The sequence below is a fragment of the Leucopleurus acutus genome, assembly GCF_964270905.1.
Source record: "Leucopleurus acutus genome assembly, chromosome: 9".
Classification (NCBI taxonomy): domain Eukaryota; kingdom Metazoa; phylum Chordata; class Mammalia; order Artiodactyla; family Delphinidae; genus Leucopleurus; species Leucopleurus acutus.
In genome coordinates this window covers 79,627,738-79,652,970 of record NC_139144.1, presented here as the reverse complement: position 1 = coordinate 79,652,970, position 25,233 = coordinate 79,627,738, and the positions used below count along the sequence as shown (strand labels likewise).

Sequence of the window (25,233 nt, the reverse complement as noted above, 5' to 3'; positions counted from 1 at the left end):
TCTGGATGCAGAAACATATAAAGACTAATGGCACAGATTAGTTTTTACCTACAGGAATTTCTGTTTATGTACCCAGGTACTCTAGAGGACACCAGCCCACTTTATCACATGAACCATTTCCTTCAGCCCGCTGAATTTAGTTTCACAAAGAAACAAAGCTTATTATAAAGGCATTTAAAAAACCATTATCTTAAATTCTTTTTAGAAGCACTGACTTTTTTTTTGTTTTGCAACCATTTATATACAGTGTTACGTAACAGCTCTGGAGTACAGTACATGCAGCAGAACATACCTGTTGAATATAAAATCCTTTTCTTAAAATCTTCATCGTTGGAATTCTTTGAAGTCTAAATCATAGAATGCCCATTACTTGGAGAAAATGGTTGAGGAGTACAAACGTCTGCATATGTTGGCCACTGAAATAATCCAAGGCTGACTGGAATAATATTCAGAGCACACCAGGAGTGCATAAATAATTTACTTACATTATTAAAATACAACCCATAAAATTCAAGTTCAAGATCTTATAGGATTGTCTATGTAAATCCTTTAAGTGGTTGCCTGGAAATGCATTGTCTCTTCTCTCTCTTTTTTTCCTTTTTTTAAAGTCCTATATAAAATGTTGGAGTTTTTTTCTTTCTCAAATGAAACGACCACCCTTATTTGTGCCGACTGCCTCTTCTTTTCATGGCAGCAGTGCACTGTGGACAGTACCATTTTCCTTTTGGTGCTTCTGTCAATCCAACACATCCATAATGGAACCATTCTATGGGGCACTAGAAAGCAAAAATGCAAAGAAATAGTTCTTAGTAAAAGATTAGGAAGTATGTTAAAATATGCCCAGCAGACTAAATATTAATAATTAGAGCCATGGAAACAGAACTTTGACATCTAGGAGCTGATTTGTTGTTCATTTAGTCCAACTGGTAAGTTTCAGAGATGAGGAAATGGAGACACAGAAAACTGTGCATCTTTGTTAACTCTGAGGTTCATGTAATCTACTCCCATAATCTTAAATAATGAACACAAATTCACTAATTTCCGTTACGCTGGAGAGTACATTGATACCAACTCACAAGGACAAGAAGAAGTGAGATGGGTCTCTCACATAGGCGGTAAATGTATTTTAAAGATTTTATTTAATATTCAGCCTTATTCATTTCCTCATAAAGTAGAACAAGCTACTTGTAATTAAGACATAAAGGATTGCCCTGGGTTTCCTTTCTGGTGTATCTATTCCTAGATATGCAGAGAAAAGGAGTTCCACTGTGCAATATACTAAGTGGTTCTACACTTTCACAGAAAATCTTAGCACTTAGAAGAGCACAACTGGGAATGAGAGGGATCAGAGAGAGTATGACAGAACTATTCACAGAACTCTCATCCCTCATTTGCACAAAGCGCCCCAGAAGACAGTTTACAATGGTCTTCTTGAAATGGTTTTGCAATAATCACAAACAGCCCACAGTGGTTCTGCACAGGGAGTGGAAGGAAAGTCTTTCTCTATGTGAACGTGTTGTTGGGAACCTGGCAGGTCAGGAAAGCACACATTTTCATGAGCCAACCCTGATCAATTTTCAAATTGTTTTAAAAATTTAAAACTCTTATTATTAACCTTAGGATCTTGACATTACTGATTAGTCCTCTTTAGAATTCAGGGTTCAGTTACCCCTCTGGAGGAAAACATGGACAAGAGGGGGCTGAGCTGTGTGACAGTTAAGAAGGGAGTGGAAATTACTAGACAAAAATATTCCCAGCATTCAAAACATATCTCTAACCCAAATTAAGCTTCAAAGAAAATAAATAGGAATTCTTTTCTTTCAAACCTTCTTTATTTTTTAGTATCAGAAGTGGCTCTTATCAGCTGACACTAGCAGAGTACCTTAGGAAATACTACACTAATAGGAGGAAAATAACCCCCGTTAGAGCCTTCACCTTAGCACCATGCTTCCTGAAAGAATGTACTGTTCTAAAGTTCCAATTCTTCACTGTGATAAGTGAACTGAATTCTAGCAAACACAGCACTCTTTGGCAAAAGGGGAGGAGGGTGTTTCTAATTTTCATACAACATAGCACCTTTTGAGAAGTATAATCTGCACATAAAACTGTAAAATTAGGTTTAAAAAAGTTAAAACAGGGAATACATTAAGGCATACTATCCTATTTGGGGGAGGAATACTCTAGCATTATTATAATTAACATAACTTCAAACCTGTTTTCTTATACTGAGAGACACAGTAAACAAAAAAGTATACATTCTAGCAATAATAATCTGTGATTTTTTCATTCCTAAATAGAAAAATTTAATACTTACATCTTGGTTATCGCAGCCCACCATCTCACCATAGGATACCTATTTAAAAGAAAATTAAATATTTTTGTTATGACTATATAACAAGCACCTATGATACTGTTAAGAAAATAGAGGGAAATACACTGAATATACAACTGCATTAAGAAACAGGGCATATAGTTTTACACAGTTTACAGGTTTTTTTTCTGGAAGGTTTTTTTGGGACTGGGATGTAGGGGGAGATACACAGAAATTATGTACTCTTTGAAAGTCTGCAAGAATTTGTTCTGTAGACTACCTCGACAAAGGAGCCAACTTTTTGGGTGGTTCCTTTTATAAAGATTTTAAGTTTCTTTCTTGATTATTTACATACTTAAGTTTTTTTTTTACTTTTTCTTGGGTCAGGTTAGGTCATTTATATTTTTGCAGTCAATAGCCCATTTCATTGAAACTTCTGAACTTATTATGTATTTATTATATGTCCTTTCTCATTTTTCTTTCTGCTGTTCTTCACTAGCACTTTACAGCACGACTTCCTAATTCCTGAATTCATTTAAGTTCTCAATGAACTGAATACATTTTCAGATAGAGTTTATTTTACTAGATGGCACACTTCCTGATTCTTTGCATGAGTGAAAATACCTGTTTGCGGTTCTATGCACATGATGAACAACTTCTCTGGGTAACAATTTGCGGGGGTGTGGGGTAGGGGCCGGGGGGGGGGGCACTTAGATCTCTCCTTCAAAGCTCTACAGACATATTTCATCAACTTCTAGTTTTTAGTGTTATAGAGGGGAAATCTAGGGTGAATCTGATTTTGTTCTTTTGTAGGTAATCTACCTCTACTGCCAGGATATTTATAGGATATTCTTAATCATTAACGTTAAAAAATGTTTATGAGGTGACAGCAGAACTAGCAAACTCTTAAATGGCATATTCTTAAAAATTAGACTGGCAACTCACACTGTTAAACACAATATACTGCAGACAGATTAAAGATTTAAATGTGAAGAAATTAAAGCATATCAACAGACGAAAACATTTAAAAATCAAGACACATTTATAAGGGGTAAAGGGGAAGAGGGCTTCCTAAGAATGTAATCCATGGCTGAATTCATAAAGAAAAAGACTGACAGTCATTACTACATAAAATTGGAATTTTAGAATTAAAAAACTAAACCAAGCAAAATATTTATATGTGACAAAAATGATAGAAAAAACCAGCCAACACATAAAAGAAGAAATCAAAATGGCCAAAAAAATCCAATCTTACTACTAAGGTAAATTGAAACAACTGTGTGATTCAAAACTATCAAAATTGGTACATGGTTCTTATGAGAGAATAAAATGCAGTGCTGGACAGGGTTTAGGAAACAGGCATATTCATCAATTTATTAATTTTGGTAATAAATTTTAGAAGATAATTTGGTAGTTGGTATCAAATATTTATAATTTAATTTTAATTCTAAAGGACTGTCCTAGAAATTAGATGTATGAAATGGATTACATAAAAAATGCCTACCATAATGTTATTTGTAATTTTTAAAAAATAAAACCACTAAAATAATTTATAGCTAAATATTGACTAAATAAGTTACAGTACAGAGTATAACAGATAACTGTGAGAAGAAAAAAATGACAAGAAAAATCATGTTCAGTACACATGATTTAGTGAAAAAAGCCAGTTACATAAAAGGACATACCATGATTCCAACTGTCAAATTCAAATACACAATCACCTATGTGTGTATCTGTGTACATATGTATTATGGACTGAATGCTTGTGTCCCTTCCCAAAATTCATGTGTTAAAGTCTTAACCCCCAATGTGACTGCCTGTGAGGAGAGGATAAAGGTTAAATGAGGCCGTAAGGGTGGAGTCCTAATTCAATCAAGTTGGTGCCCTTATACGAAAGGAAGAGATACCAAAGCTCTCTTTCTTCACCATGTGAGGACTCAACAAGAAGGGGGCCGTCTGTAAGCCAGGAAGAGAGCCCTCACCAGGAACACAATTGGCCAGCACCTTAATTTTGGACTAGCCAGCCTCCAAAACTGTGAGAAAACAAATTTCTGTTGTTTAAGCCACCCAGTCTGTTGTATTTTATTATGGCAGCCTGAGCAGGCTAAGACAACATCCATGTGGGGTACATAGTAGTAGTACCTAGAAATGTTTAATTATAGGTTATATCTGAGGGCCGAGATTATGGATGACTTATATGTTTCTTTATACTCTTTGTATTTACAGCAAACACGTCATTTTTATAAGAAGCAGGAGAAAAATATATTAAAGAAGCAAAGGTATTTTTAACTGGAGTAAAAAGAACTCTTTAAAAATGGAGTAGCTCTTTTTCCTAATTTATTCAGATTATGCTTTTATAGACCTATGTCAGATTTTTACCTGATTACAAATGCAGTATCGTGGTTCATTTGGGTCATAAGTCCAATCAACCTGACTGTTCGAATCAGATTCTGGTACAACTGTTGTCTGTTGAGAGATTTCTTGTACAACAGTTGATGACGAAGAACATGATGATAAGGAAGAAGAGGAGGAGGAAGATGATGACTGCTGGCTTGAAGACTTGTTGTTGTTTCTGAAAAAAACAGTATCAGTTTTATTTGCTCAGCATCCATAAGAAGTTACCTGAAAATAACTTCTAAGTAAGTGGTATGATATGAAATAACATTAAATGTATAAATTAATATTTAATACTCAAATAATCTGATAAACAGATTTAAAAGCACAATTGTTTAGAGCAATAAAACATTTTTCATAACAGTTTATTTTTATCTGAGATTTTTGTTTTCTGGAGAGCAAATATATTTAAAGGAAATTCTTTCAAAATATTTCAAAGTTTTTAGAATAAATTTTTAATCAGTTACTACTTACCATTGATTTAAATTGTAGGTAATACTTTTAAGAATTAGTATTAGTTATGGCTACCTTACAGACATTCTTTGTATTTTTAAGCAAACTGAATACTCTTCATCAAAATCTAAAATACAAATACACAGAAGCATTTGATGAAAATAATCATGACCATCAACTGACATGTGAATACTTACCTGTGTAGGACAGGAAACAAAAAGTGTTAAAATTCACAAGAAATTTACCATTATCCGTACGCTAATAAATTTTAAAAATGCAAAAATTTATCATCGGCAGTTATAAAAAGTTTGGGTCATTAATGCATTTTTAAGATATTTAGCACTTTTGTGGTAATTCTACATTGATCATTCTTTTAGAGATTTAGTCACAGAAAGTACAGGAACCCAGAAAATACAACATTTACTTGCAGAAAATACATTTAAAGAATAAATTATGATAAAATTATGATACAATTCTTTTGACCGAGCATTTGAACTTTCACTATGTATGAATACCTAACATATGCAGGTACTTTGGAAAGACGGTGCCAAATGCTGTTCGGTTTTTATATAATCATCTTAAGAGTCTCATCTACAAAATCTAGGGATATTTTCATAATTTCAATTTTGGGGATGTAATACCAAGAATTAAGACAACTTGCTCTTAATCAAAATGAAGAATCTTATTTTAAAAAATTTCCAGGAAACACATGACAAAATAAGGTGTTATAAGCAGAAAAAGTTTCATAAAATGGTTTATCTTAATGAACAAAAGAAAGTAAAAAGAAGTCATTTATTAATAAACCCAATTTAAGACTCTAGAAAAATTATGGTCTTTTAGCACTTTTTAAAGACTTCATCCCTTTCAAAGTAAGCCAGTGTGAAGGAAATGTCATGTCTTCCCACCTCCCCAAAGTTCACCCTGACCCATCATATCATGCTGCCTTTGTTTAATATATGGAAGCCCAGCTGGATGCCAGGTAGTCTGCATACTTAGTAAAGGTACGGGCTACTGTAGCAATAAAACTTACTTGCTCTTTCTCCCACTCCGTGAATCTGCTGCGGATGAGCTGGCGTTCTGTGTCAATGTAGTCATGAGCGCTGAAGATGATGAATAGCCAGCTGCTTCCCTGGGCATGGAAAACTCTTTTCCCAGCTGAAAGTCATTATTCTTAAATGCTTCATAACTGGCTTTTAAACTTGATGTTCTTCGTCCCTCTTTCATCTTAGAAAGACATTCATTGGTAGTATTAATAAATATAAGTATGTATATTTTCTTTTTCAAGTCTTACTAGTTACAGCATTATTTTGGCTTATCCAATGTTATTTTGTTTAAACCATTATTTTCATCATTGTAATTTAAGCTATTTTATGTAAAGATTTAAGATCAGTTTTTACCTAGTTATGAAGTAACTACAGGATGGGTATCTTAAGGAATACAGATAACCAGTACAGAAGTGAACAAACTCAAGGCAACCTACGTTCTGAGGCTATAGAGAAAGCCCTGGAACTGGTAGAAAGAATAAAGTATAGTCCTAGCAGGTGCTGTGGCTTACAGTCAAGAATATGGGCGTCATGAGCAATTACTATGAGAAGGGATCTGCATGAGGTTGTATGAATCTATTTTTTACTTTTCATTATCAATCAGGGAATTTCTGCATATTCATTTCATTAAATAAAATGTCAGATATCATAAAACTATGATTTAAAAATGAAACTTTACAATGCAAGAAAACTCTTTTTGTTCCTATCTAGTTGTGTCTATTTGAGTTTGCCAAGGATCCAGACAAAATTTAACATTGTTTCCAAACCTTTTTCCTTTTTACCTGAGCTGTAGCTTGAACTGCTTGAGCTGCTGCCATGGTAATTGCCCCTGCACCAGTTCCTGAAGACAAGGAGCCAATATTATAGGATGCCAGAGGCTGGGAGGAATTCACATTGTAAGCATTGTTAGAAGAAGCTGTAGAATTATTATTTCGACAACCTGTATAGAATTAAAGAAGCAATAAAAATGGTTAGAGAGAACATAAAGTTAGTGAGCTTAAATTATATTAGTTCTCAGCACAGATATAATCACTAAATTTAAAATTTTCATGTCACATTTTTACTTCTTTCTTCCTATCGTATACTTTAACCAGGTAAAGAATCTGTATAATTAATCTTAATTGCTGTCTTTTCCCTTTAGTTTAACGCAAACAAAAAAAGAAAACAATCATACTTAAGATAATAAACTTACCTAGCGTATTTTCCTTAGAGGCATCTGATGTTAGGGTAGATAAAAGAGCTTCAGATTTAAACTTCTTTTCAGGTATATGATCTGTTGTCGTATGGTGAGAAGTTGGATTATATTTCCTTTCTGAATATAAATAAAAAATTCAATTCTTTAAAATTTTAGAGAACTATAGACAAGGCATAATATTGTACTCCATCTGGTTATAAACTGATACAGTTATGATCTGAGTTCCTCATGGAATACAGAACGTTATGTTTTCTGAGAAGACAGGACAAACAGAACTCTCTGTGTCACCTGTTTTAGTAAGAGCAGACTGCTTGGACATTTAAAAAACTTTAATAGGAAAGTAGTGAAGACAACCCATGATACACCATGGTTTCACATATAACATGAGGAGAATTTTGTTTTCAAAACATTAACTACAATTTAAAATAATTTTCAATCAATCTTTCTTTCATATCAAATTGCTCTGTCAAAAAAAGGCACCGATACGGTCATCTAGCCAGCTAGCATCTGACTAACCATTCATTTACTCACTAACTCACCAACCATCTGAGACTTTATTATAAGCCAACAGTAAGCTAAAAAATTGAAAAGCAAGGATAAAAAAGACAAAGAGCCCACAATCAAGTAGTTTACTGTTTGGCTTAGTTCTAACACTCCCTGGAGAGAATCAGGTATCTGTATGTAGTCAGTATACACTGCTACTAGTACCACATGTTCTTCCGCAATGAATTCCAGGGAAAACAGACTACCTGTACCCAAGTCAAATATGCTCTTCCCAAATGAAGAAGATAAATCTGCCAGTAATTGCAATGAAAAAAAATACATCTCACAGAATAAAAGGGGAGGATATTCGTTTCTCAATTGGTTGTGTAAAGCTAGTGAAAGAGAATACATAGATAATATAATGAATTTTTAATTGTCTTTAAAATTTTAGCTGTCCTAAATCAAACTTACTTTCCACTGGAGTATGTGAGTGAGCATGGTGATTGTTCACTGGCTGTGAAGGAGTATCTAATTCCAGAGATCCTAAAAAAAAAAAAAGAGAGGCATAGAGATATACCACATGAGATATCGCCACAGAACTTCTTTACACATCAATCAAATACAGGCATTCTGTACCCTTAACCAGCAAAGAACTGGCAAGCGCTGATGCCTATGCCTGTATCATTTTAGCCAAACACATTAGAGGGTCACCACTGCCAATTTTACCCTGAGCCAATCTGATCCTCTTTCTAAACAATAAGTAACCTATTTTTCAATATTCACCTTAAGTACAAAATGGGTCAAAGCACGCTAATGTCTGAGTTAGGGAATTCACGACATTTGGTACAACATAAGTGGATGAATGGGTATTATAACTCCATTACTGATCTGAAAAACTCAACCTAGAGTTACTGAGCTGAAGACCTTTTAATGGGAGAGTCTAAAGTATTAGGCAATGGGACATTACTATATGAAAGAAAATCCTTTGATCATTAAAATGACATGCGATAGTAAAGACTTCCTAAAAGAAGTTAGGGATTTTGTTTGTGAAAAGTGATGCATAGAATCTCTACCGCCAAGCTTTAAAATACTTTTAAAGAAATTTCCTGGGTTTATCTTGATCCCTTGAGATGAAATTATGGCAGGGCACAGGGTGGAGCAATTTTTATAACTTGATCTAATTTACTTTCATATGTCTGCGTCCTTACAGAGGATGCTTCATTAACCTTCCTGCAGTACTGAATAGGCATGGCTTATTGCTACTCACAGCTACCATCAGCATTTCAAAAAAATAAAATGAAATATTTTATTTTGCCTCAAAATACTTATTATCTTCAGATAGGGTCCCCCTGGAATAAAAGTATCACAAATAAATAAGATGATCATCTAAAATGATGGATCTATTTCTGAATACAAACATGCAACTATGGGTACCAAGATGGATTCATGTGTGGTTGCTGCCCTAGTTGACATCTAGTGAGTATATAAACAGAGATATATGTAACCTAACACTCTAAAGAAACCTTTCATCTGTGTGTAGAAATAGGTACACGTTGCTGTACCTATTTCTTGCTGTTGAAATGCACCAAGAAAAGAGATGCTTGAATCCTTTAATTAAATTCTACTAGAAATCAGCCATAATACTCACTTGATTCAACTAACATTCAGTGAGTGCCTACTCTGGGCTTAGCACAGCACTATCTGATTTTATGGACGTTATCTATTTAGGCTGGAAGAGCTAAATTAGTTAAAGAATCAGAGCTCATGTCTCCATTTTGGGGAAGTCTCCTGAGTTAAACCCTAGAAGTGATAAGAGTAAATTATAGCAGGAGATCAAGTCGAGTCTTGCAGAGAAATATTGAAATGGTTTCTTGCTGATAAGAGAAAGTTTAGGAAAGACTTCTTGAGAAAAAGAGGAAGTGTTGAAGAACTCATTAAAATCTTTCTTAGTAACACAGCTGAGGGAAAGCTTTAAGGCAGTCCTTAAGAAGAAAAAATAACAACCTTCCTCAACACTTAAGTGCATAAACTGGCAGGGCAAAGTCAGAACATGTAATGCCAGATGGCTGACTTGTTTCTAGATGGTTGTATTCCTTTAAATCTTTGTTCCTACCACTCATCTTACTAGCATATATCCATGTTAAAAAATGGAATGACTTAATATGTTATTTTCATACAGAGTGAGTGGATGATATATTATCTCTCCAAGTATCCGTGACCCAAACAGTCCAACTGCTGGGGACCAAGCTATCCCACCCAGGTGCCACCATCCACCAAGGAGCAGCACCTGAGAAGCCTCTGCGGGACGTGTGTCTCCTCAATGATGTGCACATGTACTGTCCAACATTGATGCAAAACTGTAAAGTTTACTTACGCCTCTCTAATATTTCTGTAATTCCAGCATTATCAGCTTCCAGCTCCATTTTAAACTTAGCCAGTTCCTGATCCAGCTTTCTCAAGTGTCGATCTACCTGTTTCAAAGAAGATCAAAGATAACCACCACAATTTGGGACACTATTAAAGTGTCAGTTTAATGAGGAAACCTAAATCTTTATTTCTTTTAGCATCTGCTTTATATCCTTGAGCAAGTCAATTAACCTACACTGCAGGTTTTTAATCTATAACATGAGGGTGCTAGGCTAAGTATCTCCAAAGTTTCCTTGAATAAATTTTAAGTTTTAAGAAACCAGAATCGCAATTTGTTAGAAAATGTTTGGAAGAAGTAGGATATGAAAAGTAAAGCAAAGATGGGCGGTGGGTGGTACAGGAGGGTTGGTAACAGTTCTTAGTATGCCCTGCAATTACTTTTAGCCTAATCTCCTACTTATAACAAGGCCATCCACACTGCCAGACCATAATAACTGTCACAGTAAGGAATGAAAGATCCTCAGTCTACAAACAAAGAGGCTCCTATATTCTATACATACATTTCTCTAAGGCAGGAGAGTGGACCATTATACTTGTAAACATTTATGTGAAGAGTTGAAACAAAAGGGTTTTTAGCCAGAAAATGCCATTCCACAAAGAGCTTGGTCAAAAGGGTTTTATTGTGGGCTTCCCTGGTGGCGCAGTGGTTGGGAGTCCGCCTGCCGATGCAGGCGACGCGGGTTCGTGCCCCGGTCTGGGAGGATTCCACGTGCCGCGGAGCAGCTGGGCCTGTGAGCCATGGCCGCTGGGCCTGTGCGTCCAGAGCCTGCGCTCCGCGGCGGGAGAGGCCACGGCAGTAAGAGGCCCGTGTACCGCAAAAAAAAAAAAAAAAAAAAAAGAGTTTTATTGTAATACTGTTGCCCTTGGTTAAGGTGGCAAAATTGTATTTTCTCATTCACCTAGAGATCTTTGGACTGATTTCAGAAAATTTTATGACACCTCAAACTAAAAACAAGTCAATGTATTTTTAAAGCTTAATATTAAATTTTTTCAATACTTATTCAAATTTACTACTTTGAAGTGAAACCAAAAAACACCAAGTCTTGAAAAATATTCATGTCACATTATTGTCAACATCTTTCTTTTTCAAACTCTAGTTTCCCTCTTAATCACTGTTATATTTAAGAGTAACTTCCTCACAAATGTCAAAATGCTATGATACACCAGAGGGCAAAAAATTTAAATAAGACTTTCGATTAAATAATGTGTATCTAAATGAGGGAGTGGGGAAGAAGAGTAGCAAAAGACAATTTGCGGGTGTTAGATGCCACTAATGTGTTTGGTGCATTGGAAGGTTTATGTTTTCTAGTCCTTGCTCTAATCTTTTGAGATAGGTTATTACTGTCTCGATTTCATAAGTGAAGAAACTAAAGCTCAGAAGGGTTAAGCAACATGCCCAAATTCAATAACTAGTGCATTATAAAAATGAGACTTAACTCTGATCTATCTGTAATAGATTGTGCTTCACTGTTTATACCTAACATTGCCCTCTGAACTTCCGCATGCAGAAGCCAATTTTTTAACTCAAAGTAATAGAATTCAAATTGAAAAAAAATAAGACTATTGTCTTATTATTTGTATTTTGTATATTAACAGTAATCATTGGGATGCTGGTTTATGATTTTTCAATAATTCAAGGCCCAATTTTCCTTCCATCTTCACACATAATTTTTCAGAGCTTGGTAGAAGTTGTAATTACAATATTTAAAATTCTATAGGGTCACGTATTATAGACACATGCTACTATTCAAAGAACCTGCAGGTAACTGAGCATCCTTTTTAATGGAAACTCCCTTCCAATAATAAAGTGTGAACACAGACCTGTTATTCAAGAATATCTCTTACATTGTCAAAATTTAATCTCAAGGGAAGTCAGAAAAAATACTCATATCTAAATTCCAAGTCTACTTAATGCAATGAAAATACTCCACCGCCTTTCTTATCTACAACTATACTACTAATAAATATTGAGTTCCTATCGTGTGCTTGGCACTGGGTAAACAGAGAATACCTGAAGAATGAGAGAATCCCTGCCTTCATAGGAATTAAAATTTAGCTGACAAATCAAGATTTATGTAAGATTTTTAACACAGTAAAGGTATAAACAAACAAATAAAAATCTCCTAGATGTAAAAAATAAAAAACAGCGAGAAAGGGTGAGAAGTAGCACATAAAGAAAAAATATAATATTGGGCTATTGTAGACAAAGGAATTATGAACGAGTTAGATAGTGAAGAATGGATTGTTTTCAAACAGCTGGAAAGGAGTGATAATTAAAGAACTAAAGAGTGTATAGAGACAAGAAGACAAACAGAATTCTCAGAGAAAAACAAAGTCTGGTGTGGCCTGTCATAGGGGCAGACAGTATAGAGAGGAAGTGTTAGAATCTCGGTTGCGGGCGGGGGGGGATCGAGGTGAGATGAAGAAACCATACATACCTCCCTAACTCATTCCACCCCTGAATTTAAGAATTGCTTAATTATCTTTTAAGATAGCACTAATAATGTTTATTATACCTGAAAACATGGAAATAATGATGGAATTCCCAATATCAGATAGTTCAGAAAAAGCAGTGGAACCCAAAGAGTTAATAACTCGAAAAACTGAATTCACAATTAAAATAAACAGATACAGAAAAGCCTTAACCACACTGTGGTGGGGAGTTTTGTAAGGGAGCTTTCAATCATTCCCACTGGTAGGTAAAAAAGATTATGAACTGATTAATATTATAAGTAATTATCAAACAATGAGAATTCTTTTTATTCGATTCACCACTGCTGTACTAAATCAAATTAGGAGTTGGAAAGAAGTTGACCACAAGATTTAACTTAAGCTATAAAGCAACAGGATACTTAAACAGTATTAAACAGCAATAGCAAGAGCTGCACTGAACGTATCTGAAACCTATTATTAAGTGCATTCCCTCTACCTACATGATTCTGAATGGGTAAAGCACCTATCCTAGCTGAGCTCCATAATGGCCCCCCAGATATCAGGTGAAGCAAGAACCCAAGTTACCGTACCGCTCTACAAACACCTGACCCTGTAAGACTGATTTATAGTGGTAAAGAGGGTACTGATCCAATTGAGAGATTTTCCATTAACCACAGATTTCTAACACAAGGCCGACCACAGAGTCTAATTATTGATCTGCTCCCCACTTAATGTCAATAAATGCTAGCCACAAAAGGTCCTTATTCTACAACCCTAAATCATATCCTACAACCCCAAATCATAACTTCTTTAAATTTAGTGTCCTTTTTCTGACCTTTACAGAGACAAAGGAAATTCTGTCAACATTATTTGTTAATATATTCATGATCATAAAATATTTAAGTCACCCTTGGCCCCTCTGCATGAAACAAACAAAAAATCCTGACCCTTTAATTATTTTTGCATAGAGCTGTAATCCTTTATTCTTTCTCTTTTGTCTCTCCCAGTTTTCCAATATTCAAATTTTAAAATGTATCACTTGATGGACTCAAACTGAACTGAATAAAGCTTTTTAAAAGTTTTTCCATGATTTTATGGCTTCCAACACTGTCAAATTCTAAAAGTTAGATGTCAAGTTTGCCTTTGCACAATGAGCACTCTGTCTACAAGGTTCTAAGTGGAAATCCATGGTAATAAGAGAGAAATTTCTATCCATGAAAAGATCTAGTAATAGGGAATCAGGAGGGTAAACTGGGGAATAAAAAGGAAACATGATGGCAAATCATTTCTCTGATGGTAAGTCATGAAAATGATTCTTCACATCCTGAATTAAATTTAAACTAGATGAAAATTTGATCCATCTTTAGGGTGAATCAAATACTTAAGGCCTTAGCACATAAACTACATCTAATCATTCTCCTAAAAGACAATAAGGATAGGAGACAAATCAAAAGGTCAAGCTCACATAATATATTTCCTTAATTAGAGTATCGGATGAGGAATTCTCAAATTTATAGGTAAAATGTGGGCCTGAAATATAATCATCTCAGGAATAAACCAGGATATAAAAAAGAAGCAAGTTCAAGGGTATTTAGCGCTGTAAGAGGCTGCTAAAACCATTCAAGCATTAACCAAGAGCTCAAGCTTTATCAGCGTATATATAAATCACCTTTACTAGGTATTGTAATCTAATGTGGCCTTATGACAGTGACATCTGACTGAGGAACACCAAAAAGTGTTTAAAGCCTATGAACATCAGGATTCTGGAAGGAAATTATTTTAATAAGATAGATGTTTTTTTAGTCTGTTAGTCAAATTTCACTAAACCCTCTTAAATAAAGCGTCAGTTCGTTCCAATGAACCCCTAGTTCCACAAATTTCTTCATTTGTGGATATTTATGCAGTCTGATTTTTTTCCTTAATAAATGAGGTAGTCAGTACAGTGCTGGTCACAGGAATAGAAAGCTTACTATTGATTTTAAAAGTAAATAAAATATTTTAATGAAAAATAATACAATTAAATACTGTGCTATAGAAAACACTGAGGGGCAAAATCAAACACAATTATATACTCAACTGCTGTATCTCAAAACCTGTAACAATAATGCCTGCTTACTTGACATTTCCATAATAATATAATGTTTAAGCAAAGCCATACATACAATGTCCTCTAAGGTGTGTCCCCCTCCTCTGCTTAAAATCTTTCACTGGCCTCCCCCTGCTCTTAGACTAAAAACACTGCTTCATCGGCTTTTAGGCCTCTGCCTGCCCCGCTCACACCCTCTTCTTTCCCACAACACACCAAGCACACTGGTCTCTTTCCTGGTGCAACCTGTCAGTCTACCCAAGGAGACTCAGACACTGCACCTCAGACACTGCACTTGGTCCATCACCTGCCTGAAATGTTCTTCCTTAAGCCTGTCACATGGCTGTGCTCTTTCTCGCTTTCCAAGTACTGCCTCAGGTGTCACCTCCTTAGACTACACTCATCCTGACTAGTAGACTCTTAAAGCCTTCCCCAGTGACTCACTCTTTCCCCCTCTTTCCACAATGTTTATTTCCTTCACAGCACTTACCAAAATCTCCAATAATCTAGTTTGCCTATATTCATTGCCTGTCTGTATCATTACTGCCCATCCAGCACCAGTTACCACGCATAGTTGGAGATCTATAAATATTTGCTGTATGAGTGAAAGTTATACTCTCCCACTAGGTAGAACTGTATAAATACAAGTACCATTGTTTACTGGGTAAAGGATCTATAAATAAAAATTACTGTATTTTTACGCTTACACTATATCCTACCTATTCACCTCTGAAGCACAGGGCCTTCTAAGCTCTCACCTGTTAAATGTTATAGGAATTTAATGAGGGTGCATAATTGATTTTAACATTTTAACAATTATTTATTCATGAGAAGTGATGCTAGTGAAGAAGTAAAACAAGAAGACTTAAGTCTTAATACAATGAGTTCCAGGGCCTAGGAATTCTCAGATAAGAACAGACTCAGAGGAGAAGTTTGAGCTTGAAGAATAATTATTGCATAATTGCTAAAACTAAGCACACACATGGAAAAGTAATGGAGAAATGTTTCTCAGCTTGGGTGGTGAGTGTGGCGGGGAGGGGGTAAAACTGGCATCACAACAATGCTTTACCGTGTGGCATTTGGTCTCATCAGCCTCTGGAGTTGGGGCTGAAGATGAGAAGAAAACTACCTTTACATGCGAACCACTGAACAGAGTAAGAAACAATGCAGGTCAAAGACAGAACGCTTCAGAACAGCAACCGCTCCGAGTGATACCCAAGGAGACTGAGAAAGGCCACAAAGGTGGGAAGGTAATAAATTAACATAAAGTCTCAAGAAGAATGGATTTTATATTAAGGATATCGTGGTCACCTGGAATAGCAATGGAGTCTTTAAAAAGGAAGAAGGGGGGAGTAACAAAAAGAAAAGGGGAGGGAAAGAAAGGGACAGAGATAGGAAAGAGTAGAGAAAAGACAAAAGGCAGTCTTAGAAATAAATAATGGGGGACTATGGGAAAAAAAAACAGGTTTAACTTGGCAGAGCTGAAAGGGAAGCAGTGGGAAGCAATTTTCTACTTTCAGGAAAGTAGAAAATTTGATAGAGAAATGAGATGAAGTGAGTTTTTTTAAAGAGCGAGTGCCTACTATCTGCCAAGCTACGAGCACTGTGTGTGTGTGTGTGTGTGTGTGTGTGTGTGTGCGCGCGTGCGCGCAGATATAGATAAGAGATATACAGAGACAGATATAGACATATGTATATAGATGTATCTATATTTGTCTCTATATCTCTGTCGAAAAAGAGAGAGAGAGAGTGATTCAAATCTTCCTTTAAGGCACAAATTAATACTGCCATTTTACAGATAAGAAAACTGAGGTTCCAGGATTAAATAACTTTTCCAAAGTCTTACTGTCAGTGAAGTAGCTGAACTCACGTCTGCAAGAATCCATTATGGGTCCTTGCTTTTTATTACATTCATTACATTGTATTAAATTTAATACATCACCTGTTATTCCTTCAATCTCTAGCCTAAATAACCTATCTCCCTCAAAGAAGTTACTAATTTTTATTTTCATTCTGTGTTTATCCATTACCTCTGAGTGAAATGCTTTCCCCTCAATACAATACCTGAATCCAGGCCCCCGAGGCTCTGAATAAATTCTGTTCAAAGCTCATCTCATACCCTCCAAGAAATCAACAGTAACTCTGCTTGACTTAGGTCAGTCTTTTACTAGATGCCCTTAATACCCAACTGTATTAATCTTTATTTGTTAACATGTTTCTATACAGGCTCTCCACTTTACTTATGGGCATGTCTCTGTGGGCATGTCTTCCCAACTAGTTAACAGACGCCTTGAGGACAGGAGCATTGATAGCATTTACTCTTCATTCCTCCATTGTACCCACATAAAACTCCATTACACCAAGTACACAGTGGATGAAGAGTGTGGTTTGTAAACAAGAGATGGATACACACACACATTTAAAAAGCATATATTTGTTATATATATTTTTTCTAAATGCATGAAGTACTTTTAATAAAGGTGTAAAAAGTAGTAAAGTAAAATATAAACAAAAGATTGGAACCAAAGAGCTATATGATTTAAAAAGCAGGTAGTTTCTAAATAAAGATTGACACCTAGTCACTACATATGAGAAAGAATGTTTTAAACAAATTAGTCCTGGATTCAAACATAAATGTCTTTCTCTATGTTTATAGACCTAATTCAAGACCAAAACAATTTAGAACATTTTTTGGTTTTCGTTCCACAGTAAATCAAGCCACCAGCCCACTCTACCCTCCTTTAGTCAGTATCTTTAATGAAACTGTTTTCAGAATAACTGTATAAGCAAAAGAGTCTAGGTCTTTATATCCATTAAAATATTTTCACTATGTAAAAACAATTAAGCATTTTCTGTGGTTTTACATGACAAATGCTTTCTAGTTTAGTATAGCATTCACAATGTATACCAAATGGGATATGTACCTTTTATCTGTGTCATGCACACCAATGACATTTATATTAACATGTATCTGTTCAGTAATAAAACTGTATCCACACAAGACTACGAAAATAAGATATGAATCCATATGCTAAAGTTAATCAAAAGTGAGCATTTGTCTTCAGCTTTAACTTGCTTTGAGAGAGAATCAGAAATGAGTATTTCCTAAAGTATATACTTTGGGAGAAGATGCGTTACATTAAAAAAAAAACATAATTATACCAATTTGAGAAATATTGCATATATCTGTCTTCTTGGTGATTTCCATCTTTAAGAAGTGCTGCTGCTACTGTAAAAAAACCCTGTTTTTAAAGTTCATTTAATCATGTTTCCCAGTTTTGCCACCTGTGCCAGTTGCTGAGTGCTATCTACTGACGTCACTTAATAGACAGCTGAGTGCTATCCATTAACACAGACTGAAATAAGTCTCTTCTTCATTTTAATCAGACTACCAAGAACTATCATAGTACTCTTACGTGTATTTTGTCACAGAAACAATCTCAAGATGATTTATCAGGCAAGTAAGCACACTCCCTTAAGAAGATAAGGATTAGTATAATAAACACCCATTTTTGTTAAAAAAACAAAAAAAGCCTAACATCAGCTACAATCTTATAGCAACGTAGATTTGGCTAAAATATAAGGTTCTTGACCTACTACTGACTGTGGACTCTCTGGTTCTCTTCCACAAAGAAACCAAAAAGTAGACACTGAACTCTGAAATTAAATGGGATCAAGAGAGCAATAATTCAGTTTAGTCTGTTCTTCCTATTACATATAAGCCAACACCATTTAAAACATAATCCATAATTCAAATACGGCATAGCATGCACATTAACTTTACTTACCAAGTCATATATCTGGTTTGCCAACTGTACCTTCTCGTCTGCATCCTCCAAAGCTTTATAGTAATCCTGAATAAAAACATTCGTGTTTCAAGAATAAATTAATAATTTAAAAATATGTGTATGCAGGACATATAACTGCATTTTTCATTATCATAGCTTGTTATCACTGTCAGTCATTATACATTAGCAATAAAAATCCAGTTAGGGATAGGGTGGGAACGGGGTAAGATTAGAAATTTTAGACAACAGCCAAGGATTAAAGGAAGATGTTCAGAATTCCTAGAAAAGATATAAATAAAAAATAAATATCATCCAAGTCTAGCCTCTATACTAGTACAAGTTATGTGAGCCAATGAATAGTTCTTTTTCTTCAAAAATAAATGTTATTTAAGATGTAAGACTTATCTAATTTGTAAAGAGTATTTATGCTAACCATTTTTAAAACTTGTTATGAAAGCAACTATTGAAAGGATTCTGACCTGCATGTCCATTGTTTCCAACTGTTCTATAATTCTCATTTTAAGCTAGGTATCAATTCATATAATCAACCAATACTTTAGATTTCTCCCCTGTATAAAGCAAATTATTTTTTAAAAATTCTATGAAGTTCCATTAAGTATCAGACTTTTAGGGTATATCCAAGCAGTGCTACCCCAAAAACCTAATAGGATAAAGGCATGATGAATGACTTTAGGATGCATATATGTGAAGTCTATACTCACAAACACCTGGGCCTCCAGATACCCTCCAAGTCAGGACTAATTCTATAAAAGATTCTGAAGTTTTTGCTCCTAACAGAAATAACATTCCCCCCATGTGGTAAAATAAACAACACAACTAGTTTTCAAATTTCTTTCTCAGTTGATTCTTGAACAATTCTATGAAGGTTGGGGGTAAGGGAGCCATTATTACTCAGAGGTATTAAAGGACCTGTCCCATGTCACACAGTCAAATGGCACAGTCATGACCAAACTGAGGGCTTGTGAGTAGTTCTTCCACCGTAGCCCCAAATAAACTAAATCACACCTTGAAAGCAAACCTTGAGGGGAGAGCTGATACCCATTCTAAACTGGAAGAGAGCTCTGAGTACTATAAAACTAACAAAAACTCAAAGAATTCTGTATTTCTAGGACCAACTGATGTACAAATTAAGAGTTTTAAACTAAATATTTTTTAAAGATCTTTTCAATTCTTAGGATTCTGTTCTTCTATGATTCCACCAACCTAGGTACCTAGCAATATATAAAATATGCTTCAACGTTGCTAATTTTCACCCCAGTATGTGGCCCAAATTGGAAGACAATACACATTTAAAGACAAGGCAACTTTAATTACCTGTAACTATAACAAAACAAATTAAAAGAAAAAATGTACTTTTTAAATGGTTTTGTGACTCTCTAATGAGTCACTAATTATTGAAATAATTTTCTAAATTACCAAGATGCTTCAATGATTAAAAATTCCTCGACTTCCTTGGTGGCGCAGTGGTGTGGAGGACACGGGTTCGAACCCTGGTCCGGGAAGATCCCACATGCTGCGGAGCAACTGGGCCCCTGTGCCACAAATACTGAGCCTGCGCTCCAGAGCCCGCAAGCCACAACTACTGAAGCCCGTGTGCCAAGAGCCCGTGCTCCACAACGAGAGAAGTCACTGCAATGAGAAGCCCACACACCGCAACGAAGAGTAGCCCCGGCTCGCCGCAACTAGAGAAAGCCCGCTCGCAGCAATGAAGACCGATCACAGCCAAAAATAAACAAACAAATTTATATATAAAATAAATTCCTATACCTGAAGCTCTAACATTTAATACATCATTTTTAATTTTATAAGTCACGTTTAAATTCTAAAGAGCTATTGATAACTTTCCCTCATTTTGATATCCCCCAAACTATTTAATTTTAAAATAGCTTCCTCAGAGGGTCTCAAAAATTCACAGATAAATCATCCAGAGTGTTGAACATACCTTTTTAATGGATGCCATTTGCTCTTCTCTCCACTCCGGTTTATTTTTCTTTGCATTCATGAAGAATTCACTGACTCTTTGTTCTAGCTGATCCATTGCATCTAGGACATAACATTTCATACTTAGATGACCAAACTCATACACTGAATATACATGCTTTGATGTGAAGAAAGAAAAAAATATCTGAGCACATATACTGTTTTACTTGGTCTGTAACTTAAATATGTCATGTTTTAATAATGTAAATATATGGTGCCTTAATTACCTTAGTAAAAAAAAAAGCTACAATTTTCCCTACTGACAATTTATTTTTCTTGTTACTTCTAAACTTTTTCTAATAGTCAAAGTAGTCAACAATGTAGATAGATTCTATACCATAGCTGTTGAATAGTATAGGCTTGGGTCAAAAACTAACAGTATAAAGTCAGCCAAATATGCTGAAACACGATTTGTTATTGAAATCAACACTTGATAATCCTCTCATTTATTTCAATAAGAAAATGTGATAAAAAGGTTTCAACCTCTTGCTATATACCATTAAGCACCCCATCATCTCATATCATGACTGAACGTGGTAGGTACAATCATTTATTCACTTAACGCACATTATTATTTGTTCTAGATAAGTTTTTCCTGAAGTGTGTGCTAAGAATAGTCATTTCAATTCTATGTCTGCTAAAAAAGGAAAAATAAATAAAAGGGATTTTGTTGCTATGTAAATTGAGGAAAACTGTTTTACTATACTGTTTTGGAGATCTGCAGTGCATAATAGTGCATTTCCTAACTTATTTGACAAAGAGATATCTTTTGTTAATCCATAATACCTATTCACTTTAGATAATTCTAATTATTGTAAAAAATGCAAGTTTAAAAAAACCTCTAACTTACATTATCAAGTCCAAATTGCTAGAGGACTTAACATTTGTAATGAAAGCATAAAATAACAACTTCCCTTTATTGAATGCCCACTTCGTATCAGGTACTAAACTTTCTAATTTATCTGTATTTCTTTTAATCCGCAAGACAATAAAAATCCCTCAGAAGTGGCAATGTGGTCAAAGCCAGTGAATAAGTTAGTAAAGCCCTAAAATGAACTCAGATCTGTCTGATGATAAAATCTACGTTCAATCCTGTAGAAAACACTACTTTAGCAAATATTTAGCATTTCAACTACATTAAAGTTAAAATGAATTTCGTGAGCAAGCTGGAGAAACAACACACAATTCAGACTTCCACACTGCAATCCACTGAACAGAAGGTGATTTCCATGATGTATCACCTTGTATTATGCACCACGTAAAACCGACAGGAGGCTAAGAAAAGAATATTCACGAACACTGGGTATGGAAGTGTGTGTGGCATGGTGGGGCAGAGAAGCAGGGGCGGGGGGGCAGGTTCTTAGCTACCTCAAGACTCCCGCACTGTGGAATGTTGTTTTCTGATCGCTTTCCATGATACTCCTTTCTTCCCTATCATATCCCAAAACCCAGATCTTCCCCCACCCCTACTTTTCTAAGAAGAAAACCTGTCAGCACAAGAAACTTATCTCAATCCTAATTCTATGTATACTCCAAACATAGCTGGTACACATGGGATCAAGAAACATCTGCAGATACACCCCATGAAGGCCAGCCATTAATATTATTCAAACAATTAAGGAGTACTTACATTTCTCCAAACAAAAGGAGTGACACAAAGCCAACAAAGTACACTTGATTATACATTTTAATTATGTATCGTATATTTCACATTTAAAATTTTTAATATAGTATCTCTACAAGATAGTTGGAACAGCTATATTATATTCATTTCACAAAGGGGGAAGGTGTGTGAGGTTCTTGCAGAGCATGATGGACATACATTTGGTACTCAGCACTGTTTTCTTGTTTCGAAATTTTGCTCGAAAGTATTTACCTTGTTAATACTTTGAAGTATTTACCTTGTTATCTCCAAAGGTATTTATTCTTTACCCTCTCTGAATCATAAACTCTTTAAAGAAACTTCACAGAAAAAAAAGATCAAATAAATTAAATACTGTTCTATGAAAGAGCAAGGTTATTTTGGGGAACACGTCTCCGGACTACCAAGCTATAACTGAAAGAAGAAAAGTCAAAATTTTTGTTACAGCAGACCAGAAGCTTTACAGTGAAATTTTATTTACTTTCTTATTTTGACTGAGAAACTACCATATTGTTGACAGTTGAGAATGTATCCTTTAATGTGTAACTTTTCAAATGTGACATTCCAAGTTCACCAGGGTCTCTAAAGAACTACATATAACCTGTGCTTCTATGTGTTGTCCGCTCTTGAATTTTGATTAGCATGAACTTCAACAAAAATATAAATGCTGAAATCTATGTTCTATACATGAAGTCTCAAGTCAAAATCTTCGCAACATGTACGCCGATGTGCGCTAAAACATCTACATTCTCAACGAAGGTATAGAAACTTTTATTGCACAGTCACAAATTCGAGAAAGGAGCACACGTGCTCTAATGCCACCTTCTCTTGTAAAAGCCAGGAGAAAATTAGCGTGGGAGACAGAAGAGGCAAGATTTGGCATTGCCGGTTCTTTTGGACAACTCCTTCTGTACTAGCGAGTGAGCCGGAGGAGAGCCAAAGAGCAGAGTCGCTGGTGTCGATGGCAAGTAAGTCTGGCACTGAACGCGCGCAGCGAACAAGGGCAAACGCGCCGACTTACTCTGCACCTGCAGGTCCATCTCGCGCATCTCGGTGAAGCGGTCCCGCAGGTCCATTGGTAGCTGCTCAATCACTGTCAATGGGAGAGTCCGTCAGAGGGGCGGGGCCAAAGGCGAAAGTACGCGCATACGTCGCTACGTGCGTGCGTGCGTGCGTCGGGGGGGGTCGAGGGAGCCGGCAGCCCACAGCGAGGCTGCCAGTTACCGTGAGAAAGAAACATCCCCCGCCTCCCCCTCCCTCCCGCCATCCCGCCAGCCCGTCCACTCCCGCCCTCGCCCGCCCGCAGGTCCCCAAGTCGGGCCCGCCAGTGCCGCCCACTCACTTTCCAGATAGTCCTCTAGGTACAACATCGCGGCCCTCAGAGCTGGGGGAGCGAGGGGGTCCAAGGGTTTATTTGTGTCACTCGCTGTCGCCGGAGTTTTGTCCCTTCCAATATGGCGCCTCCGCTAGCAGCGCCCGCTCGGCTTCGGCGGAAAAAAAAAAAAAAAGAAAAAAAAAAACCACTTTGGCTCCTGACAGCGCTTGCCTCACCGCCGCCCGGAGCGGTCATTGGCTGGCTGAAGCATTGACGTAGGCCGACCGGAGTCCGCCTCCGCGTCTTTGTGGGAAGTGTAGTTTTAGCACCTCCCCAGCAAACTTGAACACGCTGGCAGTCCTCCACGTGGAAACTACAAAAACCAAGCGCCGTTGCGAACGGTGCGCAACAGAATCTGAAATGCGGTGCCTCTGTTTATTTGTTGATATTTACACAGGGAATGACGGGAGTTGTATGCGCCTGCAGAACACAACTAGAACAAGTTTTCACCTGTTTTTTACTGCTGTGATTCCACGCCCCGGCGTTTGTGAGTCATGGATTTCAAGTAGTGCCAGGCAGACGGCAAAGGTTCTAACGCTAGAATTATCAGCAAAGTTCGGGCAATTGGGATTGTTTAAAACAGAGCTCATTGCTGGAATTTATCTTCCGTATCCACTCCTAAAGATGTAAGTGGGACGATAGATTGGCTGCCATCTAACTAAAATAGTTTACACTCAGAATATGGAGTAAATATGTATTTCCCTTATTAAAAGGTGAACAAATATTTCTCAATAGCCTCTTGTACAGTCTATTTTGCGGTCCGTCTCGTCTTCATTCTAATGTAATTGATCTATACATATACCTGCACCAGAAAAAAAGTGAGCAAGCAGAAATAACGGATGAAACCTTACTATCTAATGGGCTATCTTAGCAATAACTAGATAACGTTGAGTAAAAAGCCTGTATTAGACGTCTGTAGTCCCGGGAGTTGTCTTTTTTTTTTTTAATCTTTCGACTACTCCCAGCATTTGTTCAACCGTGCTATATTTAGCCTTTCACTGCTCAGTTTGTTTCCTTTTTCTTCCAAACGTTTGCACTCAGTAGAGATTGGGTATTATTATTTTACAACTGTCTTAACTTTTTTTTCAGGGAAATGTGTCTTTAGTTCATAATTTAATGTTCTGTTTATGTTTTTCAGATTGGAGTTGAAACACTTTATGCAACACTTTATCCTTTCTCCCTCCTTTACTTTTGAAACACTTTATCCTTTCTCCCTCCTTTACTTTTTCTTGTACTCAAGACTTTTTCACAGCTCTTAATCAGGATACTTACCTGTCATATTGATGAATATCAAAGGAAACGTACTTCAATCCTAATAAGAATTACCTAGTTTATTTTCTGTACTTTTATCTAAAATCTAGTGCATTGTCTTATTTCCTCCCTCCCTTTCTTCTTCTGGCTGCTTTTAAGATCTCTTTGATATTTTTGCAATTCACAGTGATGAATCTAAGTATGAATTCCTTCCTTTCCTCCCTTCCTCTTTCTTTCCTTAAAAAAAATTTTTTTAACCATGCTTAAGATTTGAGAGGATTTCTAAATCTCAGGAATAATGCCCTGCAACAATTGTAGAAAATTCTCAGCCCTTATCTCTTTAGAGTTGCT

At 36.1% G+C, this 25,233-nt stretch overlaps 1 protein-coding gene across 4 annotated transcripts; it reads right to left on the bottom strand.

Annotated features, from left to right (window-relative positions):
• Positions 1–23,943, bottom strand: ING3 (inhibitor of growth family member 3). 4 transcript variants are annotated; one of them, XM_082845923.1, is made up of 12 exons: positions 23,599–23,943; positions 23,278–23,349; positions 20,577–20,677; positions 18,614–18,679; positions 10,254–10,350; positions 8,351–8,422; positions 7,394–7,513; positions 6,984–7,141; positions 6,189–6,382; positions 4,691–4,883; positions 2,315–2,353; positions 1–776 (listed from the first exon to the last, which is right to left on the bottom strand). In XM_082845923.1, the coding sequence occupies exons 1-12, from the start codon at positions 23,624–23,626 to the stop codon at positions 660–662; spliced, it is 1,257 nt and encodes a 418-aa protein (XP_082702049.1). In that variant the 5' UTR covers positions 23,627–23,943; the 3' UTR covers positions 1–659. The 4 variants fall into 4 exon arrangements, 2 of the variants coding, with proteins under 2 accessions (XP_082702049.1, XP_082702050.1); XR_014326421.1 differs by lacking the exons at positions 1–776; positions 2,315–2,353; positions 4,691–4,883; ... (1 more) ...; positions 6,984–7,141; positions 10,254–10,350 and having other exon boundaries at positions 7,418–7,513; XR_014326422.1 differs by lacking the exons at positions 1–776; positions 2,315–2,353; positions 4,691–4,883; ... (1 more) ...; positions 6,984–7,141; positions 7,394–7,513 and having other exon boundaries at positions 8,401–8,422; positions 10,254–10,346.
• Between the last annotated feature and the right edge of the window lie 1,290 nt (positions 23,944–25,233).

What these genes read in the sequence shown, in the direction of transcription:
- ING3 (XM_082845923.1), bottom strand. Translation starts at nt 23,626, where the DNA reads ATGTTGTACCTAGAGGACTATCTGGAAA. An exon ending in CGGAGTGGGAGAAAGAGCAA is followed by an intron (nt 4,884 to 6,188) that starts GTAAGTTTTATT and finishes TGTTTTTTTCAG; the next exon opens with AAACAACAACAAGTCTTCAA. An exon ending in TGGGCTGCGATAACCAAGAT is followed by an intron (nt 777 to 2,314) that starts GTAAGTATTAAA and finishes TTTGCTTTCTAG; the next exon opens with TGCCCCATAGAATGGTTCCA.